This window comes from Pyrgilauda ruficollis, unplaced genomic scaffold (assembly GCF_017590135.1).
Source record: "Pyrgilauda ruficollis isolate IOZ18807 unplaced genomic scaffold, ASM1759013v1 scaffold23, whole genome shotgun sequence".
Taxonomy (NCBI): Eukaryota; Metazoa; Chordata; class Aves; order Passeriformes; family Passeridae; genus Pyrgilauda; species Pyrgilauda ruficollis.
In genome coordinates this window covers 12,030,983-12,051,201 of record NW_024522539.1, presented here as the reverse complement: position 1 = coordinate 12,051,201, position 20,219 = coordinate 12,030,983, and the positions used below count along the sequence as shown (strand labels likewise).

At 36.6% G+C, this 20,219-nt stretch overlaps 1 protein-coding gene across 1 annotated transcript in view; it reads right to left on the bottom strand.

Moving 5' to 3' along the window:
- The window catches only part of UNC13C (unc-13 homolog C), a 130,020-nt gene that overhangs the window by 25,949 nt on the left and 83,852 nt on the right, over nt 1-20,219 (bottom strand). Inside the window, exons 18-22 of the mRNA XM_041469233.1 lie at nt 11,691-11,817; nt 10,663-10,759; nt 10,094-10,237; nt 9,034-9,111; nt 5,898-5,975 (exon numbers count right to left, since the gene is read on the bottom strand). Coding sequence (XP_041325167.1) covers nt 5,898-5,975; nt 9,034-9,111; nt 10,094-10,237; nt 10,663-10,759; nt 11,691-11,817 — 524 coding nt within the window. The remainder of the gene's footprint in view (nt 1-5,897; nt 5,976-9,033; nt 9,112-10,093; nt 10,238-10,662; nt 10,760-11,690; nt 11,818-20,219) is intronic.

Sequence of the window (20,219 nt, the reverse complement as noted above, 5' to 3'; positions counted from 1 at the left end):
TTTTTTATCTCCCTGATCTTTAGCAGAAAAAAATAATTACAACCCATTCTGGGATATGATAGGTGATCACCAGGATCAACAACTGAATGTGAATTAATAGCTGATGTTCCAGGTCTTTCAGCTGTCTACATCACAGTGTTAAGGAATGATTTCCAATGATAACCCTTAATTTGTGGATTCTGTTCTGCAATAAGGTCAGGTACAGATCTTCTGACAATTTCAAAGGACACTGTACATTCAGAATACATAATCAGGGCTGTTTCTATTTTCTATCTTTCAACTGCATGAGTAGTGTTTGGTGCTTATTTTTCCTCTGGTGCTTCAGAGCATTGTGGTGCAGCAGGTCAGTTCTTTTAATCACACCTCAGAGAAAAGGGGAGGTTGTTGCAGCACACTGGATAATTTACTTGAGACTACACAGGAATTCTACAGCAAAACAAACTGAAATAGATCCAATGATCTACTGTGTTTTAATCTTAGACCATCCTTTATCCCCTTAGAGGTTATGTGTGGGTTAAAATAATAGAAAATCCAAGATTTTCACTACAGGTTTTGACAAGAACCTGAAATAGGTGGTAAGGGGGAATTACCACACATCCTTTAGAGGATACTTGGTGTCATGTACTTCTCTTCTAATCTGAGAAGCTCATACTTTACTTATTACTGTAAGTACTTACTGTGACTACTTACTGATTTAGTTTTGAATTACTTTGCATTGAGAGAACTTCTGTTGCTTCTGTATATCTTAGTAGTGTCCCTGGCAGATACACTTTGACAGTTCATACACTTAAAGTGATTGCTTTCTTTCATATGAAGAGCAGGAATTAAAAAGGCAATTTTACTGCAATGTCTCTATTAGTAAACAAATTAAGACTTTGCTATCAAAGGCAAAGATTTTTCCAGGAAATGTACATCACTAGGGAATTATACTGTCTCCTTTGGAAGGATACATACAAAGCCCAAATTTAAGACCACTAGAATATAAACATTTAACAAACACTGAACACACAAGCATTCACACTGAACATGATACATGTCAAGGAAAACAAAATACCAGGCAAGCAGAAGACTCAAAATTTCTTAGCAGATCATGCACAAACTAGAGAATCACCTTGTTACTGGGCCTATGGAGGTCAATGGAGCTACTTTCTATCAGAGGTTGTGGTGATAACCAGAAAACAAAATGTATCTGCTAAATTCACCTGGAATTGAACTTAGTCCAGCCAAAACTGGATTGAATGCTAATGCCAGATTGTGGACAGTACACACATTATAGAAGGATGCATGCAACTGTTAAGCGTTTTAGAGGCTTTGTGCTCACAAATTGCAGGAACAAGTTTGTGTGTGCACAGCTGGAGGCATCTGGCAGGATCCCCAGGCCTGTGTGTCCATGCTCATGCCCGTGGATGGGGTGGCACGGGGAGGAGTGTGACACAAAGAGGTATGCGGGCTGCCCGGGCAGGTGTGCCACACCTGGCCATGCTGGCATCACTCAGAAGATGTCAGCAAGAGTTTTAAATGCTACTTCTCTCTAGATACTGGAAAATATGGTGATTTGGGTGTCTCACCAGAACTAAAATGTGCACTTTTCATTTTTTTATCGTGTGCTTTCTGTGTGCTAATGTTTGTCCTCAGGCATCATCCAGATGTGCCAGAGCATGACCTTTTCTTTTTCCTGAGATGGCAGAGCTAAGATGGAACCATGGAAGTGAGAGGCAATGCTGATCAGCATCTGAGATGATGTCATAGAGGGGAATATAGACATGAAAATGAAGTATTTTAGGTATTGTGGACTTCTCTTTTTCTCTGGAAATCTCATTTGCTTCATAGAGTTTGGTAAAGAAGGAATGAAAACTAACAAACTTCCCTGAACATATTTCAAGAAAATAAAAGGAAAAGGATCTACTTGAGCCTGATTATTTTGGGAAGAAAAAACAACAAACCAAAAATAAATCCAGCTATGAGTGTCATTAGTGCACCATATCCAGTTTAAGCCACAAAAAAGAAAAGACAACACATTTATCCCTTGGACATTCGTATTCTGGATTCTGTTTACAGTTGCCAGCATGTGGACTAGCCTTAAAATACATCGGAGTAGGTTGCTCAGGTTTCAAAATTGGGTTCTTTAAATGAGCAAGTTTATTTCATTAATAATGTGTAAATCACTCTTTTTAATAAATTCTTAATATTCTTGGCTTTTCTAGGCTCATATTTCTGTTATTTTACCATGGTCTTATACAGCAGAATTAAGTTTTACCCACAAGGGAATATACTCATTATTTTGTTGGCACATCTATTGATTATGCATTATCAAAGAGACAATTAGAAATTTGACTTTTTCTGAATACTACACAAAAACTGACAACACATTTGCTGAACAGCTGAAAAAATAAGAAATAGTTAAACATCATAGCTTCCAAATTCTGCCTGTCTAAAACTGTGATTTTTTTGATACAGACAAGCCTTGAAAATGAGTTAAAATCTGATGAATTTGGCTGCTTTCAATGTGTTAAATTGAGGTACTTCCTGCTGTAATTTCATGTGTGCTAGTATGGACATAATCTTGTTAACTGCAAATTTGGTGGTGTTTCTGCAGGAAACTACAGAGATGCAAATTACTTTTGCATGAGTTAAATGGAACCTCTCTAATCTGAATCCCATTTATCTGCAATTTCACAGGCCTAATTACTTATAGTTTCCTAATGGGACCACCTGGTTACTTCCGTTCAGAAAACAGTTTTACATATTTTCTGTATATCTGGCAAAGATACAGCAAAGGTATTTATCAGCTCCATCACTTTAGGATGGAGCTTTAGGGGTTGTTTTTGTCTCTGATACACATCTCCCTTCCTCCACCCACAGCCTTGGGACAGTGAGATGTGAGATGTTTGGCTGCCACTGCTCTGAGTGCACTGGAAAGCACTTGGGCCTCTGTACAAGATGTAAAGGTGGACACTTCAGAACAATTCTGCTCAAGTCTGGTCCTCTGTCACCCCATCAAAGTCTTTAAGGCCACATATAGATTCCTACAGGAATTCCTAAGATTTATATGTAAAGTTGGAACTGAATTTACCAAAGTGGGAATATTATTTATCTACAGTTAATATAATATTGTCATACATAAACAAGCCCCTTTTGCTTTACACTTTTTTTTTTTTGATCCTAATTACTGTAACTTATTTCTGCCATGTTCTGTCATCTGGTGTAAAGCAACACAAGCATTGGCTTCTCTTCTTTCTCTTTTATCAGCTTCCAGCTTGTCAGGCATGAAAAAAATATTTAGTGCAAATATATGCATTCCTTTTGGATGAAACAAACAGGAGCTAAACCAAAATTCTGTGATGATGATCTGTTCTCACATTTTTGGACTTGATTTACAAAAAAAGCAAACAATGGGTTGGATGCACTTTATTACTCTTTCTTATGGCAGACTGTTCTCATTGATATGATTTGTAAGTACCCTCCCTGCTTTGCTGCAGCAGAGAACAGTTAATAAAGAAGCCTATCTTGTTCAGACTATTTTATTTTAATGATGGGGGATCTCAGAAACCAGTTTTTTCTCTATTTATAGAGCTCCCTGCCTGCAATGTGCAATAAGCCTACTCTGAACAGAGGGACTGCTGCTTGATTGTGGTTATTTTGACTGCACAGTTTGAAAGACATACTGCTCACAGTGTGACACTGAGGAGATTAACAGCATTTAATTTTTCTTAGAATTAGTTTTGCTTCAACTGAAATAGGTCTCATTATTTTGCTGAAAATCATCTGACTTTTATGCCCTCCATAAGTGAAATATTAAACTGTTTTTTCCCTTCAAGGAAACTGCTTACAGATTTTATTGCTGGCTTTGTTTCTTCTAAGTACCAGTTCAATAAGGCAAATTGGCCATTAGCAGTTGTGCCTTTGGAATAGGGAGAGGAGTAAGTATTCAAACTGGAGGACAAACATTTTAGTGGTGACTTGATATGGGTGAAAAAAAATTGAACATGAATGTGCTTTCTTCAAGAAATTGCCCTAAAAGTCTGAATGTATTTTTAAGATCCTTTCTCTTAGACTGTGAATTGGAGATGCACTTAAGACATCTAATGAAGGGATTATAGAAAAATATATCCAAATTGTCTCCGTGGGTTGCATGTCACACCATATTTGTAGGAAATTCTGCTTTGATACTGTAACAACCTTAATAATTCATCCTCATTAACATCAAAAGGAAACCAAAAAGGATGAGAAGTCATAAGAAGTTTTGAAAGAAAATTGCTATGAAAAATTCCTAATTTTTAAAATGTTATTATATAAGGCATTAGGAGCAAATGAAAAACCAATATTTTCTTGGGGAAAAGGGGACATTTTAAAGATTCAAGCAAATATTCAGGTTGAAAATAATTTGATAGAAATAGATATAAAATGTGACTCAGCTTTCCTCTGCCCTTGTCATTATCCCAATTTATGGACATTTACCTGTTTTCATGAATCATGACATTAAAAATTAAGTTTGGATCCAAGACCTAATACAAAAGTACTTTGCACAGAACATAAAAGCATGGAGGACAAGATTACTTGTAATATTCAGAGAGGGAAAGGTGTATAATAGGAACCACAAAAACAGCCTCTTCTGGATGATGAGTATCTCTTTTCAAAGTTTGGTAGGAAATTTGCAGTGACAAGGCTGCAGAAATTGATTTCCTGTTATCTGGAGCAGCAGGTATTTCTGCTGTAGCAGAAATTCAAGGAGCAGTTCCTGGCTCAGCAGAGCCTCCACACCCTGGAGTGACTCTGAAGGTGCATCTGGAGGCTTCAGTTCCTTGTGTGGCACAGGGGACCCATCTCACCTCTGCAGGGTCCCACTGTGGATGTGCAAATATGAAATGCTGTGTTTTCCAGTTTTCTCCATATAGTGTGGCCACATTAGATCAAAGTTTTGGGAATCTATCAAGCTACAGCCTCAGGAAGAAAAAGGATGATGTATGCAAAACTTAATTTTTAAAGCCAGCTACTGATAATATGGGTGGATATTCATGTTCTAAACACTGCTTCTCAACAAGTAGACAGGATTTTTTCTATGGCTATGAAGATATGTTAGTTTCTTCATCATGTTTTAGAACAGTGAAAGACTACAGTCTGGAAGATACTGAAGCACTGTTTATGTCCTTTTACTGTTGGACAGGACTTCAGGCTCTTTTAAATCTTCTGAAATGAAAAAGGGGGTAAAGCTGAGGATGTTTTGAATTGTCGAGTAACAGATCTTGGTGAAATGGTATCTTGAATACAAGCAGGCCCTCAGATATTGAAAAGTGCACTTAAAACATTTTATAGATTTTTTAAAACTCTGAAAGGGTATTGCACTATCGGCGTAGTAAAACTTTTCAGTTTAGTGTCAACTGAATGCCCAAGCATAGCTCTTTTTGATTTTAGATCATAGGGAATTACACAGATGCATCAATGGAAATAAGTAGAAAATGTGACTGTTTTTAGCCTTAGAAAATATGGTCAGGAATAATAAAAGATGCTTACTATCACAAACCTCATAAGAGAATCTCTCTCCTTCTTTCTTCTGCTCAGTGGATTGCAAGTCAAAGGCATCAGACAAAGACAATGACACATTACAGACAAAACGTACCAATACATAAAAAGCAAAGTATAGTCCAATACAAACATTAAAATAAAGCTGGCACTACAGATTGCAACACAAAACACCAGTGCTGAGAAAACATTACAGATCATTAGCATGTGTCTGTGAATTAGTTATGTCATTAGGACAGTAAATAGGTCTTGTGGACTTTTTTAAAAGCATTTTGGTTTTTTTTGCAAGTAGAAGTGAAAGCTTTGAGTAGGTTGCAAACATGGTGCTAATGATCTCTAAGGAACTTTGAATGAACCAGGAAACAGATATGACTCACCTCCTTCCCTCCCATGGACTCAAACATTTTCTCAAGCTGGACTCTTAATTGCTGAATGTTGTTCATCAAGATACAGGCCTACAGAGAGAGATCAGATGTGAGACTGTGCACAACCAATTCTTCAACAGCCCTGCATTCACAGAATTAAAGAAACATTCAGGTTGGAAAAGATTTCAAAGACCATCTTCACTCATACAGCTGTGTTTTTTAGAGGAACTTTGCAGAAAACTGTGACAGTACTGTAACCCAGCTAATGGCTGATGCTTAAGTATTTGAATAAATCAAGAGGCAGTTCTGTAAATAACAGAATAATATTTTAGAAATAATTACTTGAAAAGCTGGTGAATAACTTACGCAATAGAACTCTGTAATCATATTATTTTAGTCTAGAAATGTTGCTGTTTAAGCTAATTTTTAAAGGAACACTGTGCAAAAGAGCCACTGTGCAAAAGACAGAAATTTCTGTGTTCATATAAAGCTAAAAGTAAAACACTAATAAAAATAAGGACCTAGTTACAAAAATCATGGAAGAAATAATTTATTACTAGAATCTTGTGTACTTAGATGACTTTATATGCTGGTTTGTTATGGTGCAGATGAAGCAATCAGACAATACTTACCGAAAGAACTGTGGCTGGCCAAGGCCAGTGTGTTCTAGTGTGTGACTGGATTAATTTAGACACTGAGGAAATGCATTTCAATAAGACAAGTATATTTTTTTTCAGACAACAAGGTGGTGATGAAATGATTACAGTGGTTGATACTCATTTGTTCCTTTCTAGTTAATAGCATGTTCTAATGTACAGCTGAAGCATGATGGGCTCAATAACCTGATTTAGCTTTAATTATTAATACATTACTTTCATAGGAATTTGGTGTCAGAGTCCTTCTCAACTTTGAAGAAGAAAAAAAAGAAATTTGGTCTAACTTCTTACTACTTAGATTATTCCTTCCCAGTGAAGCATGCTGCTCCTCCTCCTACAGAATGCAGCTGGCTTTGTGTAGCTGAAGCGTCACCTCTTTGCTCATCTCTTGAACAATCCACAAACCCCACTTTTATTTGTCGATCAACCTTCTATTAATTTACAATCACTAAGATTGTATCCTCCTTTCCTGTACTATCTCCTGACTTCTAACAAATGAATTCTTTTGGAAATTATCTGCAATATAACAAATCAATAATTATGAGAGTTATGATTTGTGATGGGGGTATAAGTAGTTGAATATAAAATCTTGTTCCTTTTGTTCCAAACATATGCAAATGCCTTTGGCAATACACTGAAGCTATGGGAGAAACACTTCACACAGAAGCCATTTCAAAGTTTTCTTTGAGATTGGCTCAGTTGGCTCTTTCAGAGCCTAAGCCTACCTTGGCTCCATGAAAACTTTGCTATTGTTGTCAGGTAAAGATAGTTACTTAAAAACATTCTCATTGTATTTCATTATCTCTCCTACCCTTCAGAACAGTCTGTGCAGCAGTTTACAGGAATCAGACAGATGCAACAACAAGTAAAAGTGGGTGGCAGATACAATATCAGAACCCACATTTGTTTGTAAATGCTGACAGGAGGTGGAAGATAAGAGGCTGTTTTTACATTAGATAAACACCTTTATGAAAAGCATCTTTGATATGCTTTTATTTGAACAGTTCATATGCACATTTTGCAGTGTTTAGTAAGATTACTAACAGTATTGAAAAAGAATGCCAAATTCTAATTTGAATAATAAAAAGTATTCATTTTAATCTCTTCTATTAAGGCAGATGAACATTTATTGTAGCTGGAATTAGCAGATCAAATGGACTTTTATTAAGATATGTAAGTATGTAAGGCAAATTCTGTTAAAAAACGTTATGTCCATCAAAGGCATTTGAGAAAATACTTTATACCTGGTTTAATGGAAGGTGCCTCTGCTCACAGGAGAGGGTGGAAGGAGATGATTTTTAAGGTACCTTCCAACCCAAGCCACTCTTTAATTCATAATGAGATTAATTTCATCTAAAGCCTTCACAAAGATAGGTATATGAGAATGACTTCAGAAATTATTCACTCCAACAATTAAAATCTCCCATTGGATAGGCTAAAGGACTACACAAACAGTTAGACTTGATGATTCAATGCTTTATTAGAACTCATTTCTTCAAGAAAGCAGTGAGCTTTATTTAATATTAACATTAAATTCATAGAACTCCCAATATTGGATATTTAGCTGCAATAGGTGTCTTTCTAAATTCTATTATTGTGTGTATGTTGGTGGCCTGTAGGCCATCACACTCCCCCTAACTATACAGAGCACTGGCAGATGTCATGCCCAGGATGTGACACAAGGACAAGGAGGTCTGTAATGGCTCAGGGCTGTACCATTGGAGGCGAACAGTCTGAGGATGGGGCTGCAGTTATTGATCCAACTGCAGATTGGTACAGCTGAACAAAACACCACCAAATACAACAGTCATGGTGCTAAAAGCTGCCCGCCATGGGAGAAGTAGCTTAGATTGAATATCAATGATATTGAAAAGCCAGTTCCCAAGAATACTTTTCCTTGGTCTTGTTAAAGTATTGAAAATGTCTCAACTACATCTTTAGTGTCCATATCTCATTTATTTCTGAGTCCATGGCAATGTGATCCTTCATTAGGGACTCCCTTGTAAGCGCTGAAGCAACAAAACAGCACAATTTTCTCCTCCCCTCTGCAGGGGTGAAGCACAGAGAGCAGCAGCAGAAACCTCTGCACACAGAGAACAGGGAGCTTAGAAACTCTCCAGTGCACAAACTGACACACAGAGGCAAGGCAATGCCAAGTGAAAACCCTAAACAAAGACCTCTTCTTCTGTCTGAGAAACAAGATGAAGCTAGATTCACCATGTTCACAGTAGTATTAGGCTGTTATCCACTGCACGTTTGTAGGCATCTTGTAATTATTTTATAACTTTAATACTGAAGTTATTAACTAGGATTCTTAACTAATTTAACTTACCGCAGCTTTTATACATCACTGTAAGCAGCTATGAAAACATGCTGACCTCCCTCCATTCATGTTTTTTTTCATATAGAGAAGTGATTACATTTTCAAAAAGTACAGTAAGTCACTTACAGGTAATTTCTGAAGCAGAAAAAAGCCACAGCTTCTTACTCACCACATTTTCTTTATCACAATAAGAGCTGAAGTAACTTGAAATAATTGCAGCATACTGAACAAGTACTTTGTTGATAGTCTAGAAGAGGAGAAGACTGTTTTAAATGGTGAATTTCATAATGTAAACCAAAACTAATAAAAGAAGAGGTTTGTACAAATGTTAGGTTTTACAGGTGCTTGCACACACAGTGTATTATATTTTTTAGATATAGTATAAACAATCCTGTGAGCACATTTTCAAACCCCTGCACAGCAGATGGTGGGTAGTTCTAATTGTAAAGCAATCTTCAATAGCAGAGATAGTTTAATTTTAGCAGTACTGTTTTTGAGAAGCACTGAGAACTCCCCTCCTTGCAATGTACTACATAATTAATGGAACAGTAGCAACCTCAAAAAATCCTCCAGGGTGACAATACGTAGACTAGAAATATAATGGAAATATAAGACAAAAGGAGCACTGTTCAGAGCCTGGCAATATGAGTTACCTTACAATAATCATGTAAATAAGAACTCTGCAAATGGAGAATTGTTGCAAAGAAAGAACAGAACTAAATGTAAATGTGAACTTTTCTAAAGCCAGCAGGACTATAGTGGAAATTCAGGGCTTGTGAGGAAATGTAACTATCCAAATAGAAAGCTGGCAGAGTTGAGTTTATCAAGCAGCAGGTGAATAACTACCACCTCAAGACTTCAAATAAAAATAATTTATGGCCATATCTTGAATTTTTCCTTCACTTGCACTGCCTAATTAGTTAATTGCGTTTCACTGAATGGCTCCATTAATGGAACTGCAATTGGTTCATAGCAAGATAACAACTGATGCATACATAAAATACATAAACGTGAAATCTCAGAGAGGACAGAACTTCTCAAACTGGTAAATCATTTTGACAAAATAGACCAAACCAGCCTTAAGCCACAGACAGCAGGTCTTTCTTAGGATCCCAATCAGATAGAAAACACTGATTCAAAAAGCACTGGAATCACTTAGCTTTTAAGTACATGGCAACACAGTGTCATTCTCTCTGAAGCTTAGTTGAGATGCATTGACTTTAATTTACCTTTGCAAATCTTCTCATTAAATGAGACAGTGCTTCTGGATTAGGACACTCCAATTTCCTAATAATCTCAAAGCTTTGATTGAGCTGTGTGAAGACATCAACCACGGAACAAGAGAAGAGGGCATGATCTGATGTTTGCTGAAACTAGAGAGGAACATTCAAATGTTAATATTTGTTCAGAGATCAAAACTGTGTTCATTGATTCTTATACTTGAAATTCATCCTAGAGTAATAAAAAGTAATAAAGGAAAAAAAGAAGTCTCCCTAGTAATACCAAGAAATGTGTTTTTTCACTTTTTTACTTTTGAATATTTTAAAAATAAAACCAGAATTTTCTTTCATGACATCATTATCACATCATAGGTTAATGAAATGATACCATGGAATGAATTCTGTGGGGATTTAGGCAGAGGAAATTAGAACAGGAATTTCTCTATAAGGTATCTTCCAAAAGCTGCTATCTCTTGGAGTCTAAGAAGGATGTTGTGGGACCAAACGTACTTCTGGTTTTGTAATAATATATGTATTGCTACTTTATTTATTCCCCTCTTTAAAAAGATAAGGCTCACCCCATCTTTTTTGTCTCTTTCTAGTGCTCCATGAAGAAATTCCATTGAGACATCCTCATTTTCATCCAGCCACTGTATGACAAATGGTTCAAACCACCTGAAAATTAAAGGCAATTTTATAAAGTAGATAGGTTTCATAAAGATCCCAAAGTAGAAATGTTATAATACCCAGCAGTTTGGCACCTTGTGTTTTCAGATATGTTGTAATTGCTAAAGATTTCAGCAACCCTGGAAAAATTTTCTTAACCAAAATACTGCAGATACCAAAAGGCTTTTCAGGCTTCAGTTTCACAATACTCTCACTGGTGTACCCTGGTGATATAAAATTAGTAGTAGCCAATTCTCTACCAGTGAAGCATGGCAGGTATGCACCTTCTATGAATATTGGCTCTTTGGTAACATTTATTTTTTATTTGTGTATAAAATAACTTGTATATAAATTTGTTTTAGTAAAAATCAGCTGTTCTATTTTTCTTTAATTTACTTAAAAAAGAAAAATTGAAGGAATAACAGGCCTCAAACCATCTCAGCAAACCAGCAGACTTGCAGAAGATTAAAGATAGCTCCTATACATGGACAGGACTGAATATATTTCTTGCAGGGAGACAGGTGAAAACAAAACCAGTAGCTGAGTATAACCTGATCCAGTAAGAATTATTTCAGTAGTATATCCTGTTAGCATTACAGCTTTATCCAAATTTGGTTATAAAACAAATGCAGGACCTACAACTAATAGTGCTGCTGTTCCCACATCTCATACCTTCCTCAGATGTTTTCTGACCAAAGCATTTTTTCATCTCTGAAGACTGGAGTTACAACAACTGTAGAAGCGCATGAAATAGCTAATTGCACATTTAACACCTAGACTATTTCACTTGATAGAATAAAGAATTAAAGAGAAGGAAGTGCAAAAAGTAGTTGGCGCTACACACCTTGAAGTCTTGCACAAATCTGAGCATAAATATTTGACCAAAATAAACCTTGCATGAAGCCCAGGCTCATGGAAGCCTCCCCAAAACACCACTTACAGAGAGTATTCAGGCACTGCATCCTTGAAAGCAGAGAGCTCTCGCACATATTCATTATAAAACCATTTCACTTTGAAGTGCAAATTCATATAATCTGTGCTTTTGCATAGTCGCTGCTTTTCGTGTTCTGTAATAGAAGGAGTGGAAATAAAAGCACTTAATAGTGTTCTAACAGTAAATAACATTCTTGTGCCTCAGTGCACTGGTGACATAATAATACAGGACTTGCATTTTAGAGCATAATTGGTTTGATTTTTCTCGATGTAGTAATATCCGCAGTTTCAATTTTTAGGATCTGAGTACCCTTAGGAAAAAGAAAACAAACTAAAGACCAATCCACAAATTAGGCTTCTCCCCTCTCTTTACTGCAGTGAGAAAATACCACAAATTTTCTGACTTCCCCTTCTTTAGATCCTTCTTTGGCTGTCACAAAATGGTTAAGCAGCTTTTGTGTGTCAAGCTAGAAAAGACAACCATACTGTGTAGTAGCCAGAGGAAGTAACAGCTATAAATGCCAGTCCTACAGGAATCTGTGAAAGCTGCATTTATCAGAGCTAAGAAAAGGAAAGAGGAGAAAACTCCACAGCTCTACAGCCATCTGATTTATGGTAGAAGTTGAAAAGAAGGTTTAATAAAGTGGTTTTGAAATTTTTCAAATGGACTTCACATTCTCAGTGTCCTCGTGTTTTCCACATACTGAATATGCAGATGGAGGTGGGTGGCAGAAATCATGCAGTCACCTGTAACCACTTTCTGCATTTTTGAAATCTGATTTAATTTGTTTGGAACAAATGTCCATCTTTCTTCCAGGATTTTGATCCTTGTTTTAGCTTGTACACTATGCTCTGCATTCTTTACCCAGCCACTGCAGACCTGGACAGCTCTGTTCCTTCTCTCTTTATCTTTGCTCAAATCTTTCATTTCCTTCTCCCTCAGCATGAAACCAGGGATCCACAAGTTTTGGGCAGAATAATCATACCTTTGTTTACTGCTCACACCTTCCTAAAATCTCCACAGATCTCATCTGTTTGAGATGTCATGTCACTTGCACATTCTTCCCTAAGCAAAAGAGTAATTTCTTTTCCCGGCTCCCTTAAAAAATGACTTAATACAGGTGCTCAGCAGGAATAATGTTCTTGTGTAAATATTAGATATTAAGAACTTAACAGTTTCAAACTTCCTTTTTGCTCCTTACTTCTGCTTGCTTTGCAACACAGCATTATACAAATCTCATATATTTGGATGGGAACCTAATTTTCTGTAACAGCAGGAGCATCCCATCCTGTCATACACTTGAATGTAGCATTGGATTCTCTGTCAGTGAAAATGCACTGTGAATGACACATTCTGTGTTTTCAGATCTAGCCAGTTACACTAGAAGGAAATGTTTATTTTTATTATTATGCCAAATCAGCACTTCAGTAGCACACCATGCCATCCAACAAGTGTTTCAGAGGCATTTTATTATGCAGTGAGTTACTAAGTTTTGTGCAAATCGGCTTATAAAGCGCCCCTGTGGGCTTTTATTGCCTTTTTAGCATTGCAGTAGCATTTTCACCTTCACTGCCTTTCCATCACACTCAAGAAAAATCACTAAATCAGTTTCTGTCTAAATATTGCATTTATTCATCTTCATGCTACTTGAGAGTACTACAAACTCTCCCCAGCACAGTATCATTGTTACTAGCATAAAACAGGACCGCAGAGAGAAAGATGTTGCCTTGTGTCATGGTTCTGAGGAATCTTTTTTTTTTTTAGGTAGCAAGTTTTTCACAAACTAGTACAGAAAGCTAGATGACAAAACATTTGCTCTATAAAAGGTACTATTACAAGGTATACCAGCCTTTAACTGACAAAAATTATGTTATTGCTATGAAATTCACTGCACATCTGCTGCTTAGTCATTGTTAAAAATCTATCCTAGATTGCATCCCAAAAGAATGGATTTTCTGAAATGAATATCACTTTTTTTCATTCAAGCTTTTAATAAATGGGATGTTAGATTATACAGGGTAACTTAAGAATATTTGCTATAGTATCACAAACCAAAGAAATGGTTATTTCAATTTTAGAAATGAGCTACTGCCACTAATTGGCAAACTTGTCCAGGAGGGTGCAACTTACACATACCATTCACTAATATTTTCTTTTCAAGGTTAGGATTTATAACACATTAAAAATGAGTACAAAAATAATTCAGGAATAACTGAACTTTTTTTTCTGCAGTCTCTTATGCCTTGTAGAGAATATTTGAAGTCTCCTGGGATATTATTTCTTGTTACATATAAGTGAAAAATGCATCCAGAATCCCTGACACTAATGTATGAGAACATCAGCTGTTGTCTTTCAACAACGTCTGTCCTATTTTATAGTTCCAAGTCAACATTTCTTATCTCAGAGTTTACATACAAACACATAGTATGTGAGCCTTCTGTCAAGTTTCAGAAATTTTCTACAAATCTGTTTCCCACAATCAGCAAACATTTCACAGGACATATGAGGTCATCAGTATCCATGCATTTTACCTCTTCAGTTCATATAAACCAAAGAAAGGAGCAAACAGGTGCCCATATGAGTCAGCAGTGACAATTTTAACTGGATAATAGGTGGGTTTATCCATGGCAGCCATGGATTTCAGTTACAAAGTGCAGCAACTCACTGCAGGTGTTCTGCATTTAGATTAGGACCAATAGATTGCTTCCTTAATTTCTGAATATCTTGCACATGCTAATGTAAATGTGAACCAGCACAGGGTACCTGGATGCATTTTGGAAATCTGTGTCTATTTTCCTGGAGGGAAAGCTAGTGCCATGTTTCCCTATACAGAAATATCCATGTAGGGCTTTCTGGAAGGCCGATGTAGTAGCTGCACAATATAACTCTTTCTGAAAAACTCTACTCTTGCTTTGCAAAATTATTATCCTACTGAGTCAGTCTGGAACTAAACCTGCCAGTTGTGTGCAAATGTGCTCTTGGGAGAGATGATGGCAGAAATACCTGAACATTCTCATAACTGATTCTAGGTAAGGAAATCTCCAGTACAGCAGAGCTAATGCTGATAATGTTTTTTATTTTGTGCTGCTCCTTTTCTGACACATTCCTTACAGTGCAGCATATTTTTATAAGCATCTACTCATCTAATAAGTTTCATAAAGAGGTCATGTTCAGTTCCCATGCTGGCATATTGTGTATCACTGTATCATGCATCAACAAAAAAATACTGATAAGATTCTTGTAAACTGTAACATCTGTAAATTTAGTTGTGTGTATGGGGCACTTTAGCTGCTTTTAGGAATTGCAGTTCCAGCAAGTGTAACCTTTTTACATTGTTGATGCCACTTGGGTGTGGGGGAATATCTCCTTAGGGGTGATGCTGTAATACACGTGCTTTCACAACAGACACTGTAAATGCAACCACACTGAAAACTGTGTGGAATTGTCCCATCTCACTGCCACAAATCACAGAGATAGGAATCCCCTTAAGGAGACCTCCAGTAAGCAACAGCACTGAAGGAAAAAAGATAAAATCTGCTCCCATGTTATTTGTATACTCAAGAATGAAGACAGATTGTTTTTAAAAGCTATTACAGGGAATGCATTAATGCATGCAAAAGAACTTGGTGTGTGATGAAATCAGCACAGACCTGGTGATGCTGCATCTGGCACGTAATTTAATTGCAGACAGAAGTTCATTTAGAGAAAAATTGATAAAGGAACATAATAGGAAGGACTATAATCCAAGGTACTTTCCTCACAGGCTTAGACCGAACAACAGTACTTTGGAATCATGTTTGAGTTTTTGTTAATTTTTCCAGCAATTGCTGAAGAAAGCTGAGAAGATTTTCTTAAAACAATAAATAAAAGTCATAATGCTGACTTACTAAGCAGAAATATCTACATGACACTAAGGACAATATCATTTAACAAACTGGAATAGAATCTTGTTCACTACAGAATCCTTTTTTCTTTTTAACCTTGAGGTAATAACATCACTCTGAGTTTCCATGTAATTTTTGATATGTATTAGTTGCTGAAAAAGGAAAAAAGGGTAATCTAAAAACCTTCATAAAAGATGAACATGTTGAATATTCAGATAATCAAATTGATATTTTGTTCAACTCTGATTTTCCTTATTTGGGTACAAAAACTCAGAGCAGTTTTTTTTTTCTACAGTGGTTTCCAAGCCAATATTTTTGTAAAAACATATAGTTAAGCTGCTTGTAAGATTCTAATAATATAGTTTTAAAGTATATTTCAAATCTTTATGAACAAGAACTTCAAGGAAATTAGTCTGTAAAATTTAACAAATTGACTACAAAGACATAAATAGATTTTTCTAAAAAAACCCAAACTTGTAGTTTTCAGGCTTTATAAATAATGTTTCAGGGATTAATAACTACTATAAAGAATATCTATATGTAGCAAATTAATTTCATCACAACCAGCTTGTTTAACTGACATACATTCTACTGCTCTGCAGTTTATTAAACAGAAGTGGTTGAGACTAAGCATATGGGATTTGTGTTTGGATTAGCTGCAAATTTTCCCATCAAAACTCAGCTGTTATTCTCAACCATTGTGACATAATTTCATATTATTTGCAATAATTACCTACCAATTTTTCTAGAGACTGCCAGCTGCTATCTATTTTTTCCAGAACTGCTGTTTCAGAAAACCTGCTATTTCCAAACTTGCAGTCATATAATTGGGAAGGGTAATTGGGAACACAAACTAAGCTAGAGGAAGCAAAGCTCCAGTAAGGAATGATATGGATGGAGTATGCATTGGTATTCCTCCCTCTGAATCACTGTGGAAATGTTACCCTGAATAATGCACCTCTGTTTTGGATAAAAGTAGAAGTTAATGTTCAATGCACCTGATCCCAGTGCAATTTTCCAGTTTTCACAATACAGGAGCAGTTGCTAAACCACAGCCTCTTTTATGCTTATAGTGCTCTAGATTTAATCTCTATACTGCTGAAAGAAACTTGAAGCCTCTGTTTGTATGAATGTAACAGCATACAGGCCACAAATGAAGAAAAAAATTTACTCAAAGTTTGTCACTGATTTAGAAGAAAACATTACATTCCACTAGCATCTCATCCCAGGATTCTTGTACTTTGCTAAAGGCAATGGAAGTCACTGGTTATTAACTGAAATAGACAGTAGAACACAACTAATTGATAATTATGTATAATTTACATTGATTTTTATAATGTGAAATACTACTGACCTTTCTTAAAGGGCTCTTTGTGTCAAGATGAATATAATAAACAAAAACCTGAAAACTTCTGTCATTACCTCCTTTTTCAATTACATTTATCTCTAAATCCTGCCTCCACCCCCCCCCCCCCAAAAAAAAAGCGCCTTTAAAAAACTATATTGTATCTTTCACAACAGACTTCTACACAGTCAATCTTTTCTCTGCATTTACTTGAAAATTTTCATCAAAATATCTTTGGACAGTTCACAAACATAATGGACTGTACCTGGAACATCTCTGTGGGGTGATGAAGCTGTGCAAATAGGAAACTGAAGAAAAAAGAGACCAAGTGCATTTATTAAGGCAAGATGCATAAATTAGAAAGGCATTGTAGATCTTCTTCAAAGATTTCCTTAGTATGGAGTCATATTTCCTTCCTGGAGACAGGAGCTACTGGAGAGGGTCCAGTGGAGGCCACAAAGATGATGAGGGGTCTGGAACATCTCTCTTATGAGGAGAGACTTAGGAGAGGAGCTGGGCCTGTTTAGTCTGGAGAAGAACAGACTCAGGGGGGATCTCATTAATGCACATAAATATCTCAAGGAAGGTGCCAAGAGAAGGATGCCAGAGTCTTTGTGGTGGTGCCCAGCGACAGGACGAGGAGCAATGACCATAAACAAAAACACAAGTAAGTTTCATCTCAGCGTGAGGTAGAACTTTCCATTGAGGGCAGGAGAGCACTGGAACAGCTGCCCAGGCAAGTCATGGAGCCTCCCTTCTCTGGAGCCATTCCAAACCCTCTTGGACACATTCCTGTTGTCACCTGCTCCAGGTGACCCTGCCTTGACAGAGGGGTTAGACTGGATGATCTCCACAGGTGGTGGCCAACCCTAGCAAATCTGTGATTCTGTGACAGAGATCAGGGAAGGAAGACAGACTGTCATATTCTGAAAGGTGAGGAAGAATGTTCACTATTCTTTTTTTGTCTTCTTGCCTGCAGTAGAAGCTGCTAATCAACCCCTGCCTTAATGCAGTGTGCTGTAAAAGCTGATGTGACACTGCCCTTTACATTCAGTGAGAAGCTCTCCAAGCAGGAGGCCGTGTGCTCAGTGCTCTGCTTTGCCTGACATTTCACAGCAGGTGCAGCAGAGCTCAGGGGCACCTGGTTGGTGTCAGAAAAGGCAGAGATGTACATGGTTCCTTGGGAGAGGTAAATGTCTCATGGGAACTTCAAGGGCATCAAACACTGATGCCATATACTACTTAAGAGATGCTACATGCACAGTCATGAGGGATGTATGAACCTGCTGCAGACTACCCTATCTTCCACTCTAAATGTTGCATTTGCCATTTTTTACCCACTATGTGATATTGCCTAAGTGTTTCAAATTACTTAGGCAAATTAACTTTGATATTTTATTAACATTAATAAATTGATTTTTTTACTGCTTCTTTTTAGTCCATACTACTCCTATTAGTCTAATAAATTAATTACTACTTCCAAAGCCAAATACTTCCACAAAAGTTCCAGAAAAGTGGATGGGTTATCACCAAAAGGGCAATGCAAGATGTGCAGTTTGATTATGCATAAACTTGCTCTGTTTTGCTTGCTGCCAAGAAAAGAAAAATGCCAGGAATACAAGTAAATGAATAAGATCAACCTCAGTATAAATTTCACTCTTCAACATTGTATCAGACTGAAATTTACATACCATGATACTAAATAGACAATATTCAAAGAATAAATGCTTGGAGACAAAATTCTGTCTTTGGATACACATGGCTACTATTGAATACAAAAGGAAATAAGCACTTACAGTGAGTAAAATAATCTGAACTGCTTTTTTACTCCTGGTGAAATTCTTGCTTTGTATATTTATTGACCATGGAATGTATAAGGAAATGGGAGCTATAAACGAAGCAGAAGAAATAGTCCCTCCTATCAGATATGAGATCTATGATGACAATTAAAGCCCTGCTTCTGAAGAATATGATTGAAATTTCAAATACTTCATACTGATATTTCAACATCTATTTGAAGTAATAAAAAAAGAAAGTAGTGAAAGTAATAAAAGGTGATAAGTAATAAAAGACAAAAAGACAAAAAGTAATACTAATATGGGAATCCGATTTATATTGATTAAGCTTTCATAAAACTCTAATATGTATAAAAATTGCAAAACAGAGAATATATGCCCCATCCTTGGATGTGCTCAAGCCAGGTTGGATTGGGTCCTGAGCAACCTGGTCTAGTGGGTGGCATCCCTGCCCATGGCATGGGGGTTGGAACTGGATGATCTTTAAGGTCCCCTTGAACCGAAACCATTCCATGTTTTTATGATTGGATAGTATAATGCTTGAATCTGGGATAGAAAACAGAATAAAGGTAACAAAGAGCACTTCAATAGCATTGGAACTTAACTACTGAATACTCAGGTTTGCATCTCCTATCATTTTTTTGATAGGTTTCTTCCATCTACTTATTGCTTAATTTTTGAAAAATGTGTCTTTCCATGAAGATCTGATTCTCTGCTCTTTACCTCATCACTAGTATGCCAAGTGAGCATAAAAACTTATCAAACAGGCATGCTTGCATTTTACAAGCAATTAGTAAAATGAAGTACAAACCAGGAAGAATCCAGCAGGAAGATAAATGTGAGGCTGCACTTAAATAATTACCTGTGTTCAATCTGGCTCAACCTGCAAAGGCAAAATCAGAGAGGTGCTCTCTAATTCTTACCCAGCAAATTGCACTTAAGGCTTATTAAAAGATAATGAGGAAACAAGCAGTTTTAACAGATTTATCCTATTCTCCTGGGGGTGAAGCAGTATCAAATGTTTGGTTTAGAACTAATGCACTTGCACATAAGAGGAAATTGACCTCAGATTCTATAGGAGAAAAAGACACAAGTGAATCTTTGTGGAACAGTCCTGAAAGTAAAAGACTGAGTCTTCAACCTAAGAAAACAGAGACTAGGAGAAGAACAGCTGCTGTGTGAGGAAAGCTTTAAAGCAGTGTCTTAGTAAAAATGGGCAAGATTAAAGATAGCAGAAGTTGCTTGTTATTTTTAATTTTCTTTTACTCAAATATTGTATTCTAGTTGATAAAGAAATGTATTTCTTTTCCATAAAGCTGTTATTAGTTACTGTTTCTCAATGAAGGAAGTCCAAAATATGAGGGGATTAATTGTGTGATTAGCTCACAGAATGCAGGAAGAGGTGCAGCACCTACCTTGCACTGCTGCTGTGTGCAAATTATGCAGCTCCACTCTGACAGAGATAAGGGGAAGAAGCCTCTTGGGAAAACAAAAGGATGAAAGTTTTTGC